General features: G+C 37.5%; 2 protein-coding genes, 2 long non-coding RNA genes and 2 pseudogenes across 4 annotated transcripts; 4 read left to right on the top strand and 2 right to left on the bottom strand.

Annotated features, from left to right (window-relative positions):
• Window positions 1–3664: 3664 nt before the first annotated feature.
• On the bottom strand, window positions 3665–11667 carry LOC120153915. The gene is made up of 3 exons (XR_005518832.1): window positions 11553–11667; window positions 5350–5365; window positions 3665–3674 (listed from the first exon to the last, which is right to left on the bottom strand). It is a non-coding gene; the product is annotated as an uncharacterized LOC120153915 (long non-coding RNA).
• LOC120153913 (protein EARLY RESPONSIVE TO DEHYDRATION 15-like) lies at window positions 4836–6296 on the top strand. The gene is made up of 2 exons (XM_039165776.1): window positions 4836–4914; window positions 5829–6296. Exon 2 carries the CDS (start codon window positions 5863–5865, stop codon window positions 6148–6150), a length of 288 nt encoding a protein of 95 aa, XP_039021707.1. The 5' UTR covers window positions 4836–4914; window positions 5829–5862; the 3' UTR covers window positions 6151–6296.
• On the top strand, window positions 6306–7072 carry LOC120153914. The gene is made up of 2 exons (XR_005518831.1): window positions 6306–6545; window positions 6722–7072. It is a non-coding gene; the product is annotated as an uncharacterized LOC120153914 (long non-coding RNA).
• A 50-nt stretch (window positions 11668–11717) lies between the features above and the next one.
• Window positions 11718–15068, top strand: LOC120153911 (triacylglycerol lipase SDP1-like). The gene is made up of 3 exons (XM_039165774.1): window positions 11718–13235; window positions 13663–13806; window positions 14047–15068. Exons 1-3 carry the CDS (start codon window positions 11817–11819, stop codon window positions 15025–15027), a joined length of 2544 nt encoding a protein of 847 aa, XP_039021705.1. The 5' UTR covers window positions 11718–11816; the 3' UTR covers window positions 15028–15068.
• Window positions 15069–15820: 752 nt separating this feature from the next.
• LOC120153912 lies at window positions 15821–16942 on the top strand (annotated as a pseudogene).
• A 1368-nt stretch (window positions 16943–18310) lies between these two features.
• On the bottom strand, window positions 18311–19456 carry LOC120154122 (annotated as a pseudogene).
• Window positions 19457–20271: the final 815 nt, after the last annotated feature.

Genomic DNA, 20271 nt, shown 5'->3' on the forward strand with positions numbered 1-20271 from the left:
GTAAGAAATTTAATACCGCTTAAGTAAAATCTCAAATATAAGTTATTGTATGTACAAAACATTTATGTTCAGAGATTTATCTATCAAAATTAGATATACGACAGAAATCAATTTATATTTGTGAAGATGAAGCTTTAAAATGAGGAAGATAAAAAATGATAATATAATGAACGGTAAAAATGTTTTTAACGCATAAGTCAAAGTCAAAAAGGGCCAGCAGATCTAATTATATTTTTGCTTCCTTATTTCTTTTATTATCTATTCAGGGCTAGGGATGGCAACGGGTCGGGTATTGGTCTCCCCGTCCCTGTCTCCGTTTAAAAAACTCATACTCGTTCCCGCTTAAAAAACCGCGGGGATTTAAATGGGGATCCCTATCGGGTAATCGGGGAAAACCGCGGAGAAACGGGTATCCCCGTTTAGCATAAACGGTTATTTAAACGGGTATCGGGTCGGGTATCGGGCCGGGTATATATATATATTTAAATTAAATATATAAATATTATATATATATTTTAATTTAAATTAAATTTATTAATATTATATATATATATATATATATAATTATTTTTAATATATATCGGGTCGGGTATCGGGCCGGGTAATCGGGTAATCGGGGCGGGGATTACCAAACTTGTCCCCGTCCCCGTTTAGCATAAACGATTTTTTCCCGTCCCCGTTTAATTCGGTTTTCGATTTTCCCCGTCGGGTTCGGGTTTTTTTGCCATCCCTATTCAGGACACTCTTTTGACTAGATATGAATGTTTCTGAGTATAGTTTTGAAAATATCTAGTTACATACCTCGTTGTGTTGTGTCTATATGCTTCTGTTTGTTAGTTTCTCTTCAATTTGTTCAGATCTTTTTAGAGTTCATTTTTGCTCCGTGGTTTTCGTTCGTATATTTAGCTCTGTTGTTTGCAGTAGCTGTGGGAAATTAATTTTCTTTTAGTGAATCTTGACCGAATTACTTTTTGATCTGTTAATTTTGGAGTTTCTCATTATTTTACTTGAAAAGTAGTTTTGCTTTGAGTAGATTCTACTGGATCTATATTTTTCTACTTTTCTTTGAGTATGATTTATTAGATCTGTATTTTTTTCATTGTCCTAGACTCATAGTATCTTATATGATTATCGATATTTCAAATTGAGTATAACTATTATAAAGATTTATAAATTTTGTTGTTGTTTTACCACTTCATTTCTAGCTGTAGGCATAAAGTTAAGTAAGATAGTGTTAATTTGTCTTAAAATCCTATTGAGAAACCAACTAGGCTTCTTAGTACCCCTCAACTCTCTAGCATTTTATTGGTGCATCTTCTGTCTTCTTTGGATTCCTTTTTCATAGTTCCTCATAGATTCAGCTATAGATGATTACTTGAGGTCATGTCATTCTTTTAGATCCCATAGGACGTATAGGGGGAGGGCTTGACAGAGTGGTGTCAAGGAGACTAGACTTAGAGTTTGTTCGTTGAATGTAGGCTCATTAAATGCTAGGTTATTGGAGCTGACCGATGTATTTAGTAATAGGAAAATAGATTTTGCATGTATTCAGGGAACTAGGTGGAAAGGGGCTCACACCAGAGAGTGTAATGGGTACAAGTTATGGTATTCAGGCGTAGATAACGCTAGAAATGGGGTGGGTATCTTGGTATCCTCTAGGCTCAAGGAAAATGTAGTTGAAGTTTGTAGATATCGGAATAGGATCATGATGATTAAGGTTATTATAGAAGCGGAAGTGGTGAATGTCCTTTAAGTGTATGGCCCACACGTTGGCTTAGGGGAGGGGGAGAAACGTTACTTCTGTGATCAGTTAGATGATGTACTTAGGATCATTCTGGAGGACCAAAGAGTTTTCATAGGGGGCGACTTCAATGGCCATATAGGTAGTGCAACCGACGGGTATGACAGTGTTCATGGGGGTTTCGGTTTTGGTAGTAGGAATGAGGAGGGGAGTACGTTTCTTGAATTTGCTACAGCACACGCTAACTCCTTCTTTAACAAGAGAGATGTGAACTTGATTTCGTTCCATAGAGGGGGACATTGTACCCAAATCGACTACATACTGGTTCGAAATCGGGATCGATGGGCTTGCATTGACTGTAAGGTGTTCCCTGAAGAGGCATGTGTATCATAACATAGATTGTTGGTTTTAGTGTTCCGCGTATGCCATGGGCAGAACACTCATAAGAGGGCTAAACTTGGTAATCCTAAGATCCTTTGGAAGAGCTTACATGGAGCGACAGCTGATGACTTTAGGAGTAAGGTTTTGTCTAATACAGGTTTTGGAACTACAAACTCAAATAATGCAGATATGTTATGGACAAATATGGCAAATTCAATCAGAGATGTGGGCAAAAACACCCTTGGGTTGTTGACAGGGAAGGTCAAGGAACATAAAGAATCGTGGTGGTGGAACGACGAAGTCCAAACTAAGGTGAAGACAAAGTAAACTTGCTTCAAGGAGTTTCTAAAATGCAATGACGACGAAGAAAGATCGAGAAGTAAACAAAGATACAAGGAGGCAAAGCGGGCAGCCAAGAAAATTATGGCTAATGCAAATGATAAGGCATACAAGAAAATGTACAAGAGATTAGACACCAAGGAAGGACAAAACAACATCTTCAGGCTTGCAAAATCCAGGGAAAATAGGAAAAGGGATCTAGGTAGCATTAGGTTTATTAAAGACAACAATGGTGTTCTTTTAGTGAAAGATCATGATATTAAGAGGGCTTGGGGTAGTTATTTCTTTGGATTATTTAATGACAATGCCTCTTCCTGTAGAGATAGTGTCGTTGATGGGTTTTCCGACCATCATACTGCGGTCAATGACTGCCTTACAAGTAAGATTGGGTTTGAGGAAGTCAAAATGGCTCTTAGAAAGATGGGGAGGGACAAAGTTGTCTGCCCAGATCAAATTCCTATCACTGTGTGGTTGGCCCTAGGAGAAGAGGGAGTTAAATGGTTGACTAACATCTTTAATATTATTTTAGAAACTGCCAAGATGCTAGAGGAGTGGATAAAGTCTACGGTGATACCAGTCTATAAGAATAAAGGAGATCCCCAACGTTGTGGCAACTACAGAGGTATTAAACTACTCAGTCATACCATGAAGCTATGGGAAATGGTGATAGAGGCTAGGTTGAGACAGGTTACTAGGGTTTTGGAAAACCAATTTGGCTTTATGTCAGGCAGGTCTACTACGGAGGCGATTCATCTACTTCGACGGCTTATGGAGAAATATAGGGAAAAAATAGAGATCTTCACATGGCGTTCATTGACCTTGAGAAGACGTATGATAGTGTTCCCCGCGATACGATCTGGAAGACCTTGGAAACGAGACGGATCTTAACTGCTTATATCCGGGCGATTCGTGATATGTACTGCAGATCTACTACTTACGTCAGGACTACAGTTGGCGACATCGAGGCATTCTCGGTGGAAATCGGACTCCACTAGGGGTCGGCTCTTAGCCCTTACATCTTCGCCTTGATTATGGACGACATCTTTTGTGCGACACCAGACGGTGTTCCATGGTGTATGCTTTTCGTTGACGACATTGTCCTAGTTGCTGAAACAAAAACTGAGCTGAATAGTAGACTTGCTGCCTGGAAGACTGCTTTGGAAGAAAAAGGTCTAAGGATCAATATTCAAAAGACAGAGTATTTATGTTCAAACTTCAGTGAGAACCAAAACGATGAATATGTAGAAGTATGCATAGAAGGACACGTTATCCCCTCAAAGGAATGTTTCAAGTACATAAGGTTTATGATATATAAAGATGGGGGTGTAGATGATGACGTTGCACATCGTATAAAGGCGGGATGGCTAAAGTGGAGGGCTGCTACTGGAGTTTTGTGTGACAAGAAGGTGCCTCTAAAACTTAAGGGAAAATTTTATAGAATGACAATAAGACCAGCGCTGCTGTATGGATCAGAATGTTGGGCAATCAAGAAGGATCACGTAAGGAGGATGAAGGTCGCAGAAATAAGAATGCTTCGATGGACATGTGGTAGGACTATGTGGGATAAGACACCAAACTCTGCTATTAGGATGTCCTTGGGGGTGGTGCCTATATCCGAAAAATTGAGGGAGGGAATACTACGGTAGTTTGGGCATGTCCTTAGGCGAAGATGTGGTCAGGAGGGTAGAGTCGATTACAGTCGACGGTGCCAGAAGGAGAGGACGACCAAGGCGAAAGTGGGAAGACTGCTTGAGATTTGATTTAAAGGATTTAGCCATTACCGAGGACATGACCTCTGATAGGAAAGTATGGAGACTTAAGACCAGGGTAGTTGAGTAGTGCGAGTTACAGACATAGGGTGTAACATCTCTGTCTTCTTTTTAATGCTTTTGTAATAATTTCCATGACTTCTACTTTATATACGTTTATGTTATTAGAATTTATGAAGGCTTAGAACTAGGGTAGTGGAATAGTGTTGCATCAGTTTAGGTTGCAACTCATTTGACTTTATTCATTCTCGTAGCATGTTATCGTTGACTATTGTATATCATTCTCTTCAGGTTTCCTCTTTTTAAATTTTATCGGGTCTTACGTTTCTGTCTATATGCAGAGATTTTTACGCAGTGATGTATTTGCAGGAATTACTTCCCATTACAGATGCGCATTTGAAGACTGTTCAACTATGTATTTTTTATTTATTTAAACATGTATTATATTTTATATTTATTTTTAATTTTCTAATTGACGGATGTCTTCTACGAAAATTGCTCTCAATACTAACGTTGGGACAGCCTACTACCCTGTCTCTTTTTACCGTATTGCATACCATAGTGTTTTGTTGTTGTTGTTGTTAGGTTATGGCTTTGGATAATACCGAACCTTAACTCTCTTCTCTACCAAGGATTTTCAACAGAGAGGTATTTCGAAAGAGTTTACGATCACGCTGCGCAAAGGTGCTCTCTTAATCTTATATCTCTGACATTTTCATCAATTCTTCAGAGTTTGCTTTTTTGTTTGATCGGTGAGAAAGTGAAAGAAGAGTGGTGGAAAATGGATTGAATTTGTTAGTCGATATAAAATTGAAATACGGATGAAAGCAAGGTTGCATGTACGAGTAGTAAGTGCTTCATTTTCTCAGTAAACAAACGGTAGTGTCATCTTAAAGATCTTTAAGCTTATGGGATTCTGTTACCAAGCTCATTTATCTCTTGATTTGATAGATTAGGCATCGACAGTGATGGTATGAACTTTGAATTTTAAACCATGATTTTTTAATTCTATGCTTTACTCATGAATGGATGCGGTCCTCCACTTTTGAATCCTTCACTTAACTTTTCGGTGTTTCACAAGTGATCAGATCGTTGAACGCTTTTCAAAGTTTGGGAAACTGGAAACCTTTACTATCTGCTGATCTGTGTCTGTTATTAAATGGCTGTCCCTTTTTTCCATATATATGAGGTAAGGGGAGGTAAGATAGTAGGCTACTCCATCACCGTTGAGAGCAGTTTCCGTAGGAGATCTCCAAATTATGAAATGCCCTCCGTGGGACTCGATCCCACGACCTTAAAGTTAAGAACCTTGTGCTCTATGATCTGTGTCTGTTATTGGAATCTATAAACACAAATTCTGGAAAGTGCTTGGATGTTCTTTCGGCTTATGATTTGCCATATATTGGATTCGCTGCACTTTTTCCATTTTAGGAATTTGTCAATTCGTTGGTTCCAATTTCCAACTGCTTATGAATAGATTAAATCTTTTGAAGTGATTGAGTTAGAGAGGACATGAAATGTTCTAATCTTAGGAATTTCTGAATTCTGATTAATCATCCATCATTTGTTGATTCCGTTTAAATTGTTGCGTATTACAGAATTAAGGGATAAATAACCACGATCGGTATAAGAATGACTCTGGTTGCGGGATCAGGAACGTCTACATTGAACCCCAATGCCCCTCTCTTTGTCCCAGCTGTTTATCGCCAAGTAGAGGATTTCTCACCAGAATGGTGGCAACTAGTGACGACAACGGCATGGTACGAGGACTACTGGATCAGCCAGCACCAGGATGACTTCTACAACAACACCGAGAATGATGTCTCCGATGGCAACGACATCGCCGATTGGCTCGAGGATACTTTTGACCCTGTCACCAACGAAGATCTCCAGTTCGAGGAGTTCGAAGGATACTTTTGACCCTGGCAAGGAGGCTGTTGCTGTTGTTGATGATGAAAATGGTGCAGGGGTTGATGAAAGTGAACAGAAGAAAAAGAAGAAGAAAAAGAAGAAGAAGAAGAAGAAGAACAAAGACAGTGAGGAAACTGTTGTTGTCGTTGATAGTGCAGAGTGTAAGGGGTGATGAAAGTGAAAACAAGAAGAAGAAGATGAGGAAGGAAAAAGAAAGTGTGAGGCTGTGGCTGTTAATAATGTTAGTGATGATGATGAAGGGGCTAATGGAAGTGAAAGGAACAAAGAGTTTGAGGCGTCTGTTGCGGTTCTTAGTGCAGATGATGCAGGGGGTGATGAAAGTGAAAAGAACAAAGACAGCAAGGAGGCTGTTGCCGTTGTTAATAGTGCAAATGATGCAAGGTGTAATGGAAGTGAAAATAAGAAAAAGAGGAAGAAGATGATGAAGATGGACAAAGAGAGTGATTATGCTATTGTTGTTGATAATGTTAGTGCTAATGATGCATTGAGTAATGAAAGTGAAAAGAACAATGAGAACAAGGAGGTGGTTGCTGTTGTTGTTAGTGCCAGATGATGCAAGGGGTGATGAAAGTGAAAAGAACAAAGACAACAACGATGCTGTTGCTGTTGTTAATAGTGCAAATGATGCACGGTGTTGTGAAAGTGAAAAGAAGAAAAAGAAAAGGAAGAAGAAGGGTGGCGAAGATAGTGAGGAGGCTATTGCTGTTGTTAATGGCGCAAACGATGCGGGGGCCCGATGAAAGTGAAATGAAGAAAAAGAAGAAGAGAAAAAGAAAAGATGCAGTAGAGGAGTAGATGAGGAGGTTTCAGAAATTTCCATTTAATTACTTGATCTTTTTGCCCCCATGTATTTTTGGCTCCTATTGGAGCTTTTTAGTAGCTTTTGGAACAATTAGTTTGAGTGGTTTAATGTTTGCGTAATCGAATGCTTCCAATACAATTATCAACAATATTTTTCTTCTGTTCTTCATTATCCTTGGTGTGTCATCTCAACCTCATTTTCAAGTGGAATGCTAGCATTCTAGTGATATGAATTTTATGTAAAACCGCTATTGCTTGCTAATTTCCTTTATACGGATGGCATTTCGATTCTTGAAGAGTTTAACAATGTATATTGAAGACCATGAGAATACCCTTTACATCTGTGAATTACTGCAAAACCTGGAAAAAAAATTTCATACTGCGATGTAGGTAAATGGGTCTCTTAACTTTTGGTTTCTTCCCTTCCATCTCCTTTGTGTACTTTCGAGTAATGAATAAGTTCTCATGTACTCGATCAATTAACAATATTTGTCTTGTTGGATATCGGCTTGATTTTGGCCGTTCTTTTTATTTGGCTTCGATTGTGCCAGCGGTTCATTGCATAATTCCTTAAATGTGGTAGTTTTTGTACCAGGTTTCTCTATTGGATTATTTTGGGATGAGTTATGGCACATAGATGGAGTTGAAGGACTGGAGAATTGATGAAGCATCTTATCCGCAGAGAAATTATCTTGGCTACTACTATTTTCTTGAATGAAGGATATCCCATTAGCTTAGACAAGAAACTCGAAAGTATAGTTTATGCTGTCTATGTCTAATCATACCGATTTATACGAATGTGTTTGTTTGTGGAGCAATGCCAAGAATGCAGGATCTAACCAGGCTTTGTTTTTCGCCTCCCTGAAATTGCCTCCTGCTCGGCTACTCGCAGCTTGCTGCAAAAAATGCAGCTATCGGAAATCTATTCCTTCAATCTACGGCAGCAGGGGATAATGTTGAAGTTTATGTATGTTTTTTTTCTTTGTTGCGGGTTCTGTTGCCGACTTGGATTCAGAAAGATGGTTCATTGAGCACTTGCCCGATCAAAATTATAAAAAAGAAGGATCGTGTTGAGATTGAGCAGATGGGATCTCTCTGGTACGCACAGTTTTGAACTGCGACTCCAAGTAGGGATGGCAAACGGGTACAGTTTCGTGGATTTCGCACCGCATCCGCTCTAATTGGAGCGGGGATGAGTATAATTTTAGCGGGTAGTGGGCGGCTGTGGATTTATAAAGTGGTACCCGTCGTGGGTGGTGGGCGGTTAATGGGTTTGAGACATTACCCGCCCCGCATCCGTCCGCCCCGCATCCGCCTGCCCCACATTCGCCCGCCCAGCTAAATATCTATTAAATTTTGGACTATTATGAATTTAGGTGTAATTTTAGAGACTAATTTATAAATTTTAATATTATATAATATATAACATATAATTTAACTAAATATTAATGATATTTAGTCTTTAATCTGGTATTTAATTAGGGAAATATTCAGCTCTTTGATTAAACTCATAATCCCACTAACCACGTCACTTTCCATGTTCTTTAGCACATGCTGCCCATCCAAACACAAATTAGCCGTACTATAAACATTAACATCAAAAGCAGCAGTTTTCATGTTCTTTAACCCCTCAAAACCCATATTAGGCGCACTATGAGCATTAACATCGAAAGCAACACAACAATCCAGCTCTGCGACTACATGCTCCCTACAATATGTCTCCATAACATTCGTAGAGCCACTCCTCTGACAAAATGAAGCATGCGCTGCTATCCCATCACGAACTGTCTGCGAACCAACTCCAACATCTCATTAGTTTGTTGTCAGGCGAGTCTAGATGGGTATGTCGCTAGTGGGTAGTAGGTGTGGGGATGTATTTGAAAATGTACCCGCGTGAGCGGGTGTGAATTTAAAAATTTGTACCCATCATAGGTGGTAGACGGGTGGTAGATTGAAAAATAATAGGTGAGTATGAGGATGGGAGAAGGAGTATCCGCATCCGACCCGCCCGTTTACCATCCCTAACTCCAAGAGTAAATGGAAGAATTTTTATAGCAATATCTTTGTCCTCTTGGATCTCCATCTTGATCGGGTAAGCTCTTAAATAAGTTGCAATGTTAGTGGAATTCTAATTAATCTCTACTTGGATTTGATTTTTTTAATTATTTTATTAAATAATTATATAAATATATACAAATATTTTTATAATAATATTAAAATATATTTTTATTTTTTAATTAAGTTGTCAGGAGTACCTATTAATTTGTAGCATCAATTCAGTAACTTAATAATAAATGGAGTGATTCATATGAGCTACTGATGGGGTGATGGGACTGGCACGTACGTTAGGCTTACTTGTCATATTTATTTATACGTATTCGCATTCAAATTCAAAAAAGTCAATGCATATTGCTATGGTCCACCGCCACAATTTGTCGGTATAGTGAAAATAATAACATAAATATTTTTTTAATTTCAAAATATAAAATGGTATTTAAAAATATACTTTTAAAGAAAATTTTAATTAACTATTGTGATAGTTGCTTATTGAATAATTTATCATGTCTATATTGTGAGTAATCTTCTTTTGGCTTAAATATACAAAAGTGGACAAACGTATGCCTTTGGTTATAGTTTAGTGTTTAACGTTTATTTTATTTTAATTTTATGTTTAATATTTCATTTCGTTATTAATTTAGGTGTCTTAGCCGTCAACGACATTAATTTGATCATTAAGTGATACGTGTTACAACCTAGTAATTTTAAAAAAATTATTTAAAATTAAAAAAATTAAAATTATATATATATATATTAAAAAGAAAACAAAAATTTTAAAATAAATGCAAAACTTTGAAAACCTTCATTTCAGCATTAACGTTTTATACCCCGGGAACCCTAGGATAAAAATATCAATCCCATGCGATTCCCACGGTCGATCGACCGCCGATCGGTCACGATTTCATAGGGATTTTTGTTGGCAAGGGAAGGAGAGGTCAAGTAGAGCTTCGTTGACGGCAAAATACAACGACTGATGTGGGTTTAGGAATTGAAATGAAAGTTTTCAAAGTTTTGGTTTTATTTCAAAATTTATGTTTTCTTTTTAATATATATATATAATTTTAATTTTTTAATTTTAAATAATTTTTTAAAATTATCAAGTTGTGACACGTGTCACTTAACGGCCAAAATTTACGATCCATCACGGCCTGACCCAATTTGAGTTACGGAATGAAACGTTAAATACCAAACTGAAATATATTCTAGGGTAAATAACACAAATAATCTCTCGATTATAGTATATTGATTTATTAAGTCTCTTAACAATTAAAAGTTACAAAATAGTCTTTCAAATATAGTTTGTTGCTTTGTTGAGTTCATCGTCTATTAAAAATTACAAAATGATCACTCGATTATTCATTATGTTCCAAACTCTTCCTTTTTTGTTAAAAATGGACGATATTATGAGGTGAACGTTAATTTATTGATTGTGATATGAAAAAAATTAATCATAAAATCTCAAATAACTATTATATTTCAATCATCATGTTAACGTTTAACTTAAACAATCACTAATTTTTTTAACGAAAAAGGACGAGTTTAGAACATAATGAATAATCGAATGATCATTTTATAACTTTTAATAGTCGAGTATCTAAATAAAATAATACTCTATAATCAAAATATTATTTTATAAATTTTAATAATTAACCTACATAATAAAATAATATCTATAATCGATATCATTTGAGTCGTTTACCCTATATTCTAATAAGAAAAAAAAAGCACCATGTTGTGTTAGAGCATGTAAGAAAATAAAAGCTTCAAGAGGAAGCGACAAAAACCTGTCGTCGTTTGCGCAAAAACCATTCAATGACCCTTTAACTCTCTTCTTCTTTATTCTTTTTTATAAATAGAAAATTGGTTTACCAACAATCAGAATCTTATCTTGTCGTTGATTTTGCTTATCTTGGGCGTATTTTATTACACAAATCTTCACTGACTCTATCCTGAATCTTCGGCCCTATCGGCACCTCTCTCTCTTTCACACATCCTAACGTTCACCCTATGGTTTCGCTTTCACCTTATATTTAGCTGCTGCTGCTGCTGCTGCTTTCATTATATCAGGCACAATATGGATGTATCTGCTTTTCTTTTCCCGGGTTTTCCTTCGTTTGTATTTGCGAGTTTCGGGTTGCCAAAGGAAAACCCGTGATCTTTATCTGGTTAGGTAAGTTGTAAAATTCGATATTATAGGCAAACTTTCAGGCCCCTTTTTGAGTTTCTGGGCTTCGTTCCGTTAGGTTCTTGACTCTCGTGCGTTGGTGTGAATTGGAATTCTGGGGTTTCTATGATTTGTTTTTGTAGATATTAAGAGAATTGGGTCCTTGTTGGTAATTACAATCCAGGGTTCTTCTTTGACTTGTTTCTTTTTGTAGATACTAAGAAAATTTTGTTGCAAACTTTCACTTGTATCCCTTCATTGCGTCATACCATGTTCAAATAGGATTGCCTTTTATTCTGCTGGTTTTCTATATATTCGAATCTTCTCCTTTTTTTTCGTTTAATGCTATAGCTAAAGATTTAAGTACGTATACAATAGAAGGAAGTGAAATTAGGCTTATAGGATCGGTTTCTCATTGATCTTTAGTGCTTCTGAATTCAATTTGGTGCAAAGCAAAGCCAATACTGTCTCCATTCTTCATACCCTTTTAGAACATTTGTTGTCTGCTGACCACCTATATTTACTTTAGATCAACGTTCTCTGGTTCGGTATTTGTTATCCGGTCCACATTCGTGGCTGTTACAAATTAGCAAACCTTCCTAACACAGGAAAATAACATTGTAAACTAGCTATGGATATAAGTAATGAGGCCAGTGTTGATTCATTTTCGATTGGTCCCTCGACAATAATTGGTCGAACGATTGCTTTTAGGATCCTATTGTGTAAGTCAATGTCACATTTCAGGCATCAAATATTTCGTGTGTTGTTGGGTTTGTTCTATAGATTTAAGAACTTCTTTTCGCCCATTCTATCATGGTTGCATCCCCGAAATCCACAAGGGATATTGGCATTGGTGACAATTATTGCTTTTTTGTTGAAACGATACACAAATGTAAAATTGAGGGCTGAAATGGCTTATAGAAGGAAATTTTGGAGAAATATGATGAGAACCACATTGACATATGAAGAGTGGGCTCATGCTGCTAAGATGCTTGATAAAGAGACCCCAAAGATGAACGAATCAAATTTTTATGACGTGGAACTTGTGAGAAACAAAATTCAGGAGCTCCGACATCGCCGAGAAGATGGATCTTTGAGGGATATAATCTTTTGCATGAGAGCTGATCTTATACGAAATCTTGGTAATATGTGTAATCCTGAGCTTCATAAAGGAAGGCTTCAGGTGCCTAAACTCATCAAGGATTATATTGATGAGGTCTCGACTCAGTTGAGAATGGTTTGTGACTCTGATTCAGAGGAGCTCTCCTTGGAAGAGAAGCTTGCTTTTATGCATGAAACGAGGCATGCATTTGGTAGAACTGCTTTGCTTTTAAGTGGGGGTGCTTCTCTTGGAGCATTTCATATTGGTATCGTTAAAACACTAGTAGAGCATAAGCTTTTACCCAGGATAATCGCTGGTTCTAGTGTAGGATCCATTATGTGTGCTATTGTTGGCACCAGGTCATGGCCTGAGCTGCAAAGTTTCTTTGAAGACTCTTGGCGTTCATTGCAGTTTTATGATCAGCTGGGTGGAATATTTACTGTTGTTAGGAGGGTCATGAGACAAAGGGCTGTTCATGAGATCAGGCACTTGCAATGGATGTTAAGACACCTCACAAGTAATCTTACATTTCAAGAAGCTTATGATATGACTGGACGGGTTCTTGGGATAACGGTTTGCTCTCCAAGGAAGCATGAGCCACCTAGATGCCTTAATTACTTGACTTCGCCTCATGTTGTCATATGGAGTGCTGTAAGCGCTTCTTGTGCCTTTCCTGGCCTTTTTGAAGCCCAGGAGCTAATGGCAAAAGATAGGAGTGGAGAACTTGTTCCTTATCATCCTCCCTTTAATTTGGATCCTGAAGAGGGTTCTAGCACAACTCCACGTCGATGGAGGGATGGAAGCTTGGAGGTTGACTTACCTATGATGCAACTGAAGGAGCTGTTCAATGTCAATCATTTCATTGTGAGTCAGGCAAACCCTCATATCATACCATGGTTGAGGATGAAGGAGTTTGCGAGAGCCGTTGGTGGTAACTTCGCAGCAAAGGTATGTGTATGGTCAAGAAAGAAAAAAAAATCCTTTTATCTTGGTTTATGTTTTCTTCTCATCATTGTGTAATATAAATCTCTGACCTTAACCACCATGGCCTTCTAGTTTCTCTCTGATGCATAGGCATGCACTGACATATAGACCCAATGATTAATAGAGTAACTAATCTTATAATTTACGTAGAGATATCAGACAAGGTTTTCAGTCAAATGCTGTTTTATTGGGGAAAGTGGTGCTGCAGTCATTCATAGAAATTCATTTTGTTGGTAATGCATTTTCGTAGGAACAAAATGATCTGTATGGCTGTATTTAAAATATTTTATGCATTACGAACTTGTTGGTCATTACTAAATCTGTAAGTTTACCTGCCCTATTATTTTCATGCTGAAATGAAATAAATTAGTTTTATCGTTTCAAATTGTAGCTTGCGCACCTAACTGAGATGGAGGTTAAACATAGATGTAGTCAAATACTCGAACTGGGCTTTCGGATGGGGGGACTTGCCAAGATATTTGCTCAAGATTGGGAAGGTGATGTTACTGTTGTTATGCCAGCCACAGTTTCTCAGGTACCTTCAAAATCATTTTAAGGCTTGCCTTTGGTGACATTCAAATTAGAAAGTGGTAAAAGTGTCATTTAGTGGCACTCAAACCTAGATTTGTATTTATTTTGAGAAATGGGCAGAGTAGCTTCAGCTTTTATATATTAACCGAGTCTATCTTTGCTGTTGTTCCTATCCATATCATTCGATAATCTTTTCAATGGTGACTGACTGGATGTTTCTTTTTATGGTTGTAACTATTAACAGTACTTGAAAATTCTTCAAAACCCTAATCTTGTGGAGCTTCAAAAGGCAGTCAACCAAGGGAGAAGATGCACTTGGGAGAAGCTTTCAGCTATGAAAGCAAACTGTGGCATTGAGCTTGCCCTTGACGAGTGTGTTTCGATTCTTAATCACATGCGTAGGCTTAAACGGAGCGCTGATAGAGCTGCTGCTACCTCTGCTTCATCTCATGGACCCATCAACACAGCCAGATTCAGTGCTTCAAAGAGAATTCCTTCTTGGAATTGCATTGCTAGAGAAAACTCAACTGGCTCCCTTGAAGATCTCTTAGAATCTTTGCATCATGGGGTAGGGAGTTCGTCAGGGATGCCACCTCCTGGCAGGAGTTTGCGAGCCCATCGCATTGCCTGTGATGGAAGTGATAGTGAGTCTGATGGTGTAAACGTGCATTCTTGGACAAGATCCGGTGGCCCGTTAATGAGGACAACTTCTGCAAATTTGTTGATCGATTTTTTCCAAAACCTAGATGCCGAAGCTGAAGCAAACAAAGGTCTGATGGCTCATCCTAGTTCTCCCGGATTTCAGTTGGATGGTGGGGATTCTTTTAGTCACAGCCCAAGGATGATGACAACAGATAGGGGTTCAGAACACGAGTTTGGTCAGAGGGATTTCGGGAATAGACCACCGATTAATGGTTCAAGCATTATGGTCTCTGAAGGTGATCTCCTGCAGCCTGAAAGGCTACTTAACGGACTTATGCTCAACATCGTCAAGAAAGAAGATTTGGAATCCTCAAGTAGAAGCCTCGGTTCAGAAAATTGTAGCACTGAAGTACCTGAATGTCTTCAACTCGATTGTCCAGAGAAGGACGACAGCTCGCTATCCGATTGCGGTGACTATGATGCTAATGCAGCTAACATCCTGTATCAAACAGCTGCTACTGAAAATCCCAGTGGTGTCTATGATGGTGGTAATCAAGGGGGTGTTGTAGATGGTCAACTTTAAGATCAAATCTGATATTTGCCAAGTTGACAGGGATATTTTTGGGGTACTTCCCTTTCATATTTAATGTCAAGCTGAAGATTTTCCCCTAGTGTATGGGAATGGGATATCCAACTAAAAACAAAAGGTTCGAGGTAATTTATTACTTTTAATTAATAAATTTCCTCTGTATCAATAAATAATTATAAATAAAAATACTTCCCTTAAATTATTTTTTATAATAAAACTGAAATTTATAAATTTAATTAACTGTATTAATTTAGAATTGAAAATAATTTAATTTTATCATTTATATTCACCAAATTAGAACCTATAGATTTCTTTAATGTCCTCTCAGTGGATAACTATTTCGATTCTGACTTGAGGCACTAATATTGGTCCTCCAGGCAGACACGTGGAGTTCCATGCATTCGTAAAACAAAATGAAAGTGCTCTCTCCGCTCTCGAAAAAAAAATAGTTCTAAGTTATTGAATTATGTTAAAATAATCTTTTTGGTCATTAAACTTTTAAAAGTAATAAAATAATTATTAATTTACCAAACTATAATCAATAAAATGTTATAATTAATTTTAAATTTTGATAAGTTTAATGATAATTTATAATATTTTGATAAAATGCAATGATTATTTGGTAATTGTTAGAAAACTTTAATGACTAGTTTATAACTTTTGAAAATTAGGTGACTATAAAACCTTTTTAATATAGTTTAGTAACCTATACTGTAGTTTACGCAAATTATAAAAAAAGAAGCGGAAATCCACGCCACACTTCCGTGTGTCGTTGAAAACCGGGCACTCGAGCTTTAGAATTCTCTATCTATGAAGCTCCACAAATGAGGCATACCCCAGGTTTCTCTCCATTTCTTCAATTCATTCCCTTGTTTTGGTGAGTCTCTTCTTCTCATTCTTCAATTCATTTTCCCCAGATTCAATGCTGTAAGCTCAATTTCTAGCAGTAATGATCTAGAAGAAACTTTTTTTTTTTTGGATTTGAGTAAGGTATTAGAAGACGCTTTGTTGGAATTCCATGGATACTTTACTTAGAACGCACAGCAAGCTCGAATTTTCGCTTCTACTACTCCATGGGTTCTCTGTGAAATCTTTTAATAAAGTCCATGAGGTTAAGTTTGGTCCCAAAAAATCCTACTTGAGAAGTGGTAGGGATGATAATGGTTGTGTTAAGGTTAAGGCAAGTAGAAGTGCTCTTTTAGAGTTGGTTCCAGAAACTATGAAGGAAAATCTAGAGGTTGAGCTTCCTATATTTGATCCATCAAAAGGTACTGTGGTGGATTTAGCGGTTGTTGGAGGTGACCCTGCTGGTCTTGCTGTTGCTCAGCGGGTTTCACTGGCCTAATAACTATGGTGCTTGGGTGGATGAATTCGAAGCTATGGATTTGCTCGATTGCCTCGATATGACTTGGTCCAGTGCCGGTGTGTATATCGATGACCGAAGAACGAAACAGCTCGATAGACCTTATGGAAGGGTTAACAGGAAGCAGCTCAAGTCCAAAATGTTGCTGAAGTGCATATGCAATGGTGTGAAATTTCATCAGGCAAAGGTTATTAAGGTTATTCATGAGGAATCAAAGTCTTTGTTGATTTGCAATGATGGTGCCACGGTTCAGGCTACCGTTGTTCTCGATGCGACCGGATTTTCTCGGTGCCTTGTTCAGTATGATAAGCCTTATAATCCAGGCTATCAAGTGGCCTGTGGAATATTGGCCGAGGTGGAAGAACACGCCCCTTCGACGTTGAAAAGATGGTTTTTATGGACTGGAGAGACTCACATCTTGCCAGTAGTAAGGATTTGAGGGAGAGAAGTAGTAGAATTCCCACATTTCTATATGCAATGCCCTTCTAATCGAACAGAATGTTTCTATATGCGCACTTTGAGCTCAGTTAGTAGCAGCAAGAAGCACATAAGAGCTAGGTGAACTATGTGTCATATACTCATATGTTGTTAATGGGGATATTAGAATTCATCACTATAATGGCTGCTGCTGTCTACGTCTGATAACATGCATGGTTAATCAGCATCATCGGTGTCCACTTATCGAATAATTAAAAAAATGCAGATGGCTGATATTCAGATGGTTAAACATGCTTGGAAATAGGGGAAATCACTTGTTGAAATTGTTTTGCTTTCATTTAGGTGGTAACTGCAAGTTTTCTCGTCTTTCATCAAATATGATCAGGGAAGAACATATAATTTTATGCTTGGAGGCGAACTCGTAAAATTTTAGGGGACAAAAATAGATTATCAATAAAAGTACGAAGAAAATATCTAAAATATATGAGAATTTAAATTTTTTAAAAAGGCCGGCCACCATGTTTCGATCACTGCTTATGTATAGCTTATGATAGCTTCCATCAATAGCTTGTTATACGCGAAAGAGATGGTTTGAGTTTTCGGGATAATGGTCTTTTTTAAGGTCGACGAGTTTTCAGCCTGTTTTGTTCACATATGAAAGCCTTCATGATTTTGTTCGTCAAATCATATAATTTCCAATGCTTTAAAATCACCAAGAAAGTGATACTGATGTATATATAATTGTTATTGAATATAATCAATCATGTGTAGGTTTTCTTAGAATATTTTTGATTATTAGTATGTTAATTTATTATAACAATTGATTCTTGTCATGATCATTTAGATTATATGGATTCTTATAATAATTTATCCTATATATTTAAACTCTCGAAAATGTCATCATCAATAAATCAATATGCAAAAGCATTTTTTTATATTTTAAAATTGGTTGTACAAATTATATAAAAATGATTTTATTGTAAGAAGTGGTTTTAGTGATAAAGAACAATATATTCTTCTTAAATGATATGATGATTCTAGTGATAATTTTTTTAAAATGAGCGAGATCGAATGACATATTCTCCCTTAAATAATCTGAGTCGAACAATGTAATTGTACGATAATTTTCCTATAATATTATATCGGTAAAGAAAGGCAAACATTGTTACACACACTTTTACATTCATGGCCAATATAAATCAATATAGAAGCCAATAATTTTTAAACGGTGTTACAAATTAAACCAAAGAAGAAAGAACTTCAACACGAAACCAAACAACTCTTTTTTTTTTGAATTAATCACTGGTATCTGATCTATTAACTGACTAATCCAAATCGAGTACTGCAGAGGCGAAGAAGACCCTCCCAACCCAGTTTACTCCATTCGCAAACTTCAAGATTCAAACCTTGACCTTACCCTAGTGAAAACAACTCTTTAATACAAAAGTACGAACCAAAGGATCGATTTCAAGGATTTCACTCATTCTCTGGTTTGTTCCCGGGCAATGAGAAATAAGCCTGAGTAGCAGAGAAAAGAAGGCTTATAATGACACCCAAGAGTGCAAGGAAAGTCCACGGACTACTAAAATGGCTGTAATAAACCTGTGCCACAACCGGCGTCCATGGATTGTTGCAGAACCAATGAATGTCGTTTACGACACCCGAATACCTATCCTGATCAGGCACCAAATCCCTGCTCATTTTGTTAAAAAGATCGGCCACTTCTTCGTCGCTGCCCAAGTAATTGTGAAGCATGCCCGCGACTCTCAGCACCTTAACATCTTCTGCCGTATCGATGAGAGAACCGAGGAAGCATAAGTAACTGGTCACCTCGAACTCGTTGTCGAAGTCCCGGCACATTTCTAAAGCTACCAAGTTCATGAACATAGCCGCCGTCGAATCGTCCACCAATAGGCGTGGAATCGTTCTTGAGCTTGTTGGTCTTGTTCGGCTTCACGTGAATCCCTGATTCCTTAAGCTCCTTGATGCTGCGAAATGTTTTTCGAATGCTATGTTTTCGACTGTTGCCGCACCTCAAAAGAGTCCGACCGATCATGTTACTGCTGCTTTTGTCCTTGTTGTCGTCCCCTGTTAAGAGTTCTTCACGTAACCGTTCCAGAAGGTGAGCAGAATATTCCCTGCCTGCTGCATTAGTTTGGCTCTTGTGCTCATCATGGGGTATATTTGTCATCAGGTTTCGACTGATGAAGTCTGTGATCGACTGTTTCCATTTCTCGGGTTCAATGGCCGAGTTAGCCACGACGGTCGAATTTGGGGTTGCAAAGCCCATGATGCAAAGGGCCGAGGGCTACCAGCCTGGGTTCGAAACATTTCTTAAAATCCGACTTCATTTCCTTTATGACCGTTGAAACTCTTTGTATCAACGGTTTGGTTCTTCGGGGTGGCGAACCTCGTTCCTGGTTTCGGACATCATCCATCACTGATGTAAATTCCTTACACCTTTCCTTGATGAATTCCGATTGCCGTCTCTCGGCCTCGGGCATTTGAACTGCTATATGATCCGGTGTGCCCTGGTTGCTCATCATTTAACAGAAGATGGGATGTACTTGTAACAAAGGATGGAAATCTAAATATGGCTCCAAGCGCCGAGTTTAAAGCTTAGTTTGGGTTTGGATTGATACCATGACTCTATTGTGGGAACAAGTTTGGTATAATATTCAATATTTGCCATTAAGAACTCATCCGTGAAGCTTGGAACAAGTCTTTCTGGGTTAAAGCATTTTCTTCTAATTACTCGTTTTCCTTCTAGCTGTAAGACTAACTCCATACAAATATATCACTGTGTACTTATTTTTTTTGCTTGTATTGATACTTGTTTTGCCCAACAAAGATGAAGACTATTACTGCATATGATATTCCCATGATTTATTGTGGGTCCCTCTTGGTCCTAATCTCCTTAATTAGTATTTCTTTAATAATAACACGAAGAATTGTCTTCAATAGGTGGTTAATTTCATCCCTTAATTATGTGGCTGGTGTTAATCATGCTTAAAAAAGAGTAAAAGCATGTAATGTAATTTTATCTCTCTCAATTATTTTTCGTGTTTATTTTTAATTATACTTTATCGTTTTTGAACTAAAATCCTGATTGCATCCCCAATAACTCATCAAAATTAATGACGGATGTTGGAATTAGTACAAAATGGTTATTAAGCAAGGAAGCAAATATAAAGCTCGATCCTTTTAACTCTCGCTTTTACGGGGAAGTCTCACGTGCGACAGCCTAATATATAACTAAGGAAAAACGCTATCGGTTTTGTTATTATTTTTTTAACAAAATCGATAAAAAATTACTGGAAATATTATTATTTCTACCGGTTTTGTTATTATTGGGCGCTTTACCGGGTTTGGTAATATATCTGGTAGAAAAAAATAATATTTTATGTAGCGCTTTACCATATATATTACCAAGCTCG

This window comes from Hibiscus syriacus, unplaced genomic scaffold, assembly GCF_006381635.1.
Source record: "Hibiscus syriacus cultivar Baekdansim isolate YM2019G1 unplaced genomic scaffold, ASM638163v2 tig00111105_pilon, whole genome shotgun sequence".
Lineage (NCBI taxonomy): Eukaryota > Viridiplantae > Streptophyta > Magnoliopsida > Malvales > Malvaceae > Hibiscus > Hibiscus syriacus.

Coding starts and splice junctions, on each gene's coding strand:
- LOC120153911 (XM_039165774.1), top strand. CDS start 11,817: ATGGATATAAGTAATGAGGCCAGTGTTGATTCATTTTCGATTGGTCCC. Junction 13,236..13,662: donor GTGGTAACTTCGCAGCAAAG/GTATGTGTATGG, acceptor TTCAAATTGTAG/CTTGCGCACCTAACTGAGAT. Junction 13,807..14,046: donor TGCCAGCCACAGTTTCTCAG/GTACCTTCAAAA, acceptor AACTATTAACAG/TACTTGAAAATTCTTCAAAA.
- LOC120153913 (XM_039165776.1), top strand. CDS start 5,863: ATGACTCTGGTTGCGGGATCAGGAACGTCTACATTGAACCCCAATGCC.